Source organism: Pygoscelis adeliae, unplaced genomic scaffold, assembly GCF_000699105.1.
Source record: "Pygoscelis adeliae isolate BGI_AS28 unplaced genomic scaffold, ASM69910v1 Scaffold87, whole genome shotgun sequence".
Lineage (NCBI taxonomy): Eukaryota > Metazoa > Chordata > Aves > Sphenisciformes > Spheniscidae > Pygoscelis > Pygoscelis adeliae.
In genome coordinates this window covers 14,463-18,402 of record NW_008825098.1, presented here as the reverse complement: position 1 = coordinate 18,402, position 3,940 = coordinate 14,463, and the positions used below count along the sequence as shown (strand labels likewise).

Genomic DNA, 3,940 nt, shown 5'->3' with positions numbered 1-3,940 from the left:
TTTGTACCTCACTGCAGCTCTCGCACCAAGGTAGGGGGAGCCATAGCAATGATCACCATCCTGAAAAGGATTATTGCTGACAAGCCATGAAGGCAGAGTATTTAAGTTAATTTAAATTTTTTGGTTTATATTACTCCAAGCTCTTCAGCAATTTTTCACTTACGCTGTTGCTCACTGGGCAAGTGGCAAGGTGGATACTGCTCAGGTGACAGCACAGGATAGGAAAGAGGAGTAGCTCTAAGGCAAGTCTTTTGACTGTTTCCATTTTTCCTGGACAGAAAAGTGATTAATATTCGATGGGTAAATTCCAGTTTCAATTATTATTTTGATGTCTAAATTCGAAAAAATAATTTTGTCACTCAAGTAGAACATTCAAGCCTGAAATGTGCAAAGATTATGAAGACAAAAGGGGTTATAATTCTGTGTTTTACTACCACTTAACTGCCTATCCTTGGGCATTAACACCTAAAAACAAGTTTGGTATTTGACACTGTAAGAGGAACTCTGAAGAGAGTTTCTTTAAAGTATCGTAGTGAGGGGAAATGCACAAATCCCATTTTAATAGGACATTTACTCATAGTTCCTGGTAACATGAAAAGTACTTAATGTCAATGATGCCTACGAAGCAAAGTGCAACAGCAGGCCGACACAGCTGGGGTATAAACCTTGTTCAATGGGTTCCTTAACATGGATCCCTTTGTGCTTCCTAATGTGAATCCTAATTCATGGATTTAAGTCATCTGCAACTTCCCTGTTACTGCATGTGTGAGACAGCATGTGTGAAAGCAGTGGCTCTTGCTGGGCAGGAACAGGAAACAGCTGATTCACGCTGCAGGGGGTCTGCAAATTGATATCAGAGTGGGTTTTTACAGCTTTTGTAACTGACTGCCATGTGAGAGCAGTTAGGTCTAACTCCTGGCTAGAGCATGGGTTTGAAGGAAGAAGATAGAAAGGGGAAATGGTATTTACAGCTGTCATCAAAACTTTGATACACTTCTGTGTGAAACTGCAGGCTGAGCAGAATTAAGTCAGGCTACAAAACAACACTCAAAAATCCAACAAAGTAATCAATATCTTCAGCAACCTTAGGCTTTCCCCATCTATCTTTTTAATGCACTGCCTTGAAGAGCTGACACAATGTTAAGACTGTCTCACCTCAAACACCACTGCATACCCAACTGGCATGTTCAGCTGGGCTCACATCTGTGCCCTGCTTTGATGCTTCTCCCATTCCCACAACTCCACGAGGCTATAGCTGTTGGTGAGTATCTCCAGTGTCTTACCTGCTCTAAGTAAGCAGAAAAGTTTAAATTCCTCTTGTGGAACACGAAGAGTTCAGCCCTACTTTGCTGCAGCTAAAGCAAACTGTACGCGCACCTCAAGCTAAGACAGAGGTGTTTGACCACTACCCTCATTCAACAGCAATAGTATGTGTCCAGCAAGAGCTGCTTCTAGGTGGAGGAACAGCAGCTTGGTCCCACCACAGGTACCTTCAGTCACCTCTGCTGCTTCAGGCAGTGTCAGTGCAACACAGACCAAGGCTGAGCCTTCAAGGGGACTGTGCACAGCTGGACATGCCTCTCCCCCAGGGAGGCAGAAGGATCTGAGGAAGTGGAATCCAACCCAAATGAGAAGTTTGTAGTACTCTAAATGCAAAACCAAACAGAAGACTACAGCTAGTATAAGAAAATACTCAGCACTTCACCTCAAGAAAAAGATCACTTTCCTTTTAGCACAGAAGCAAGGAAAAAACCAAAGCCTTGAGGACCTAGAAAAGATAGCTCAGCTATTGCAAAGACACACTCCAAGAGGAGGGTTCTTATAAATGGTGTTCCATAGAGTGATTAGAAATTCATAAGCATTTACTGACATTTCAATATATCTCCATTAAGTCTCCTCTCATTAACTGCATGCACCTTTAAAAACAAATTCCTACCTTCAGAATATTTCATACGCAATGAAGTAACACAGGTATTATCTAAAACTGTAAAGATGTAAACACCCTAACATAAAAATATAGATATGTAGCTGATAGCTAGGTAAAAATTACCTCTGACTTTTAGATACAATGTATAAACAATTCATTTACATACTACTGGTTAAACAAAAACTGCAACACCCAACTTGGGACTGCTGAGCTACCACAAATAGGTTTTCCCATGTTTCACCGCCAAACATATATCCCACAAACCTGCAGGTGCTGTTGACTGAGTCCTCAGGACAATGGTGGTGGCACTGACAGGACAGCTTCTTCTGCGGAGGGGCAGGTGCTGTGCTCTCACCATCTTCTTTTCTGGTCTCCATGCTCAACTTGCCAGAACTTCGCAAGGGCATGTTGTCTAGAAAATTGGCTATAAATATAAAGGGGCAAAAAAAGAAACAGTTCTAGGCTGGATTGTAAGATTTTGAATGAAGTCTTTAAAGTAATTCTACCCATCAAAATCTGAGAAAGTTATTTGAGCTAGGTGTTCACTACAGAGCGGTTTTCTGTAGAAGCCTCTGAAATCGTCACCATATTTGAGACTCATTTGGTGTCAGTGGCATTAGATCAAAGGTGCTGACGTTCAAGTTCTGCTGCTGCCAAAGAGATACGTTGTGCTTTTCAGATTGCAGAGTACAGCTCTTCTCCTATTGCGTTACACAGGTCAAGTCCTTCGTTACACCTTTGCGCTTTCTTTGTCTCTGTACTTGGCACACATCCGCATCCACTGAACCCCATAAAAATGAGTGGGATTTATGGTACTCCAGGCAGAGCGGAACACGGGCATACAATTTAACAAAGAGTTAACAGAAAGTGATGTTCTTTCAAGTTCAACAGCACTTTCTGTCACTGAATTGCATAAGCACTACTTGGAAAACAAGGAAAAATAGTTCATTTCTATTAAAAAAAAACCTATAAACAAAGTAAAAGGCAAGAATGTGTTTTAGAAGGAACAATGCTGAACTATATGGAGGTGATTACTTATAAAAATACCAGAGTACTGAATCTCCATGGAGCTGGTGGAGTACAGCTAGAGATGTTGGTGATGGGCTAGGAGCTGTTTAAGCGACACACACCCCCAGCTCTACTCATAAATACCAGCTTTCAGTGCTTGTGAATATTTTAAGCCTCAAAGACAAAAATGAGATCAGCATGAAAAGCTTCAACTGGCAGTTTCTCACTTTCCTTTTGCTTCCCTGTAAGAAATCTTACTAAAGAGTCATTTATGACCAGCTGTCTCCAACAGAGTAGTTGAAAAGCAAGCTTGAAATTCTTGATTTACTGTTAAGTCTTTAGAAACAATTGGCATTATTATTATTATTTTGATTGGCTCCTGAACTGCTGCTTTGACTCTAATTAAAATCTTCCCCAAACCTCCATCATCCGGACTGATACATTGTGGAGCTGACAGAAAACTGTACCCTTTTCAGCTCCCTACAGAGAGATGGAGTGGGCAAACAGGCAGAGGTGATGGGAACAAGTAGCTACACTTCAGGGCTTGGATGGCAAGCAACAACTGAGGCAAGAACAGGCTGAAAGGTCCTGAAGCAATGAAAGGCTGGAGGAAGAGCAGGACTGTTCAACCAGCCCAAGCCCTTAGGAGGACTGATGAAGTCCAGTCTGTGCCCCTGGGCGCATGGGACCAGCCAGTGCCCCGAGCACAAGCGTGTGTGTCATGCCCCCCAGCTGCGCACCCCTCCTCTCCTGTGCCAGCTCTGGTAGGAAGGCCCTGCAAATGGACAGGCACTGGCAACAACTGGCAGACAGGCTTTAGTTTTCTTCAGTGTAACAAGAGACATGCAAGCTTGTCCCTAGCAAACTAGGAAAAAGCTGAAACTTGTTAGCTCTGGTAAAAGTGGGGCTTTGCACATAAGAACAGCTTGTTTAGAGAAGTGTTAGCTTTTTGAACATTATAGCCCTTCCATTCCATGCATATTCCTTGCATAAGAGGTATATTAA

General features: G+C 42.4%; 1 protein-coding gene across 1 annotated transcript in view; it reads right to left on the bottom strand.

The window, feature by feature from the left end:
• Window positions 1-2,353, bottom strand: part of BMPR1B (bone morphogenetic protein receptor, type IB) — a 31,404-nt gene extending 29,051 nt beyond the window's left edge. The window contains exon 1 of the mRNA XM_009327030.1: window positions 2,192-2,353. Within this exon, the coding sequence (XP_009325305.1) occupies window positions 2,192-2,334 (143 nt within the window). The 5' untranslated portion in view covers window positions 2,335-2,353. The remainder of the gene's footprint in view (window positions 1-2,191) is intronic.
• Window positions 2,354-3,940: the final 1,587 nt, after the last annotated feature.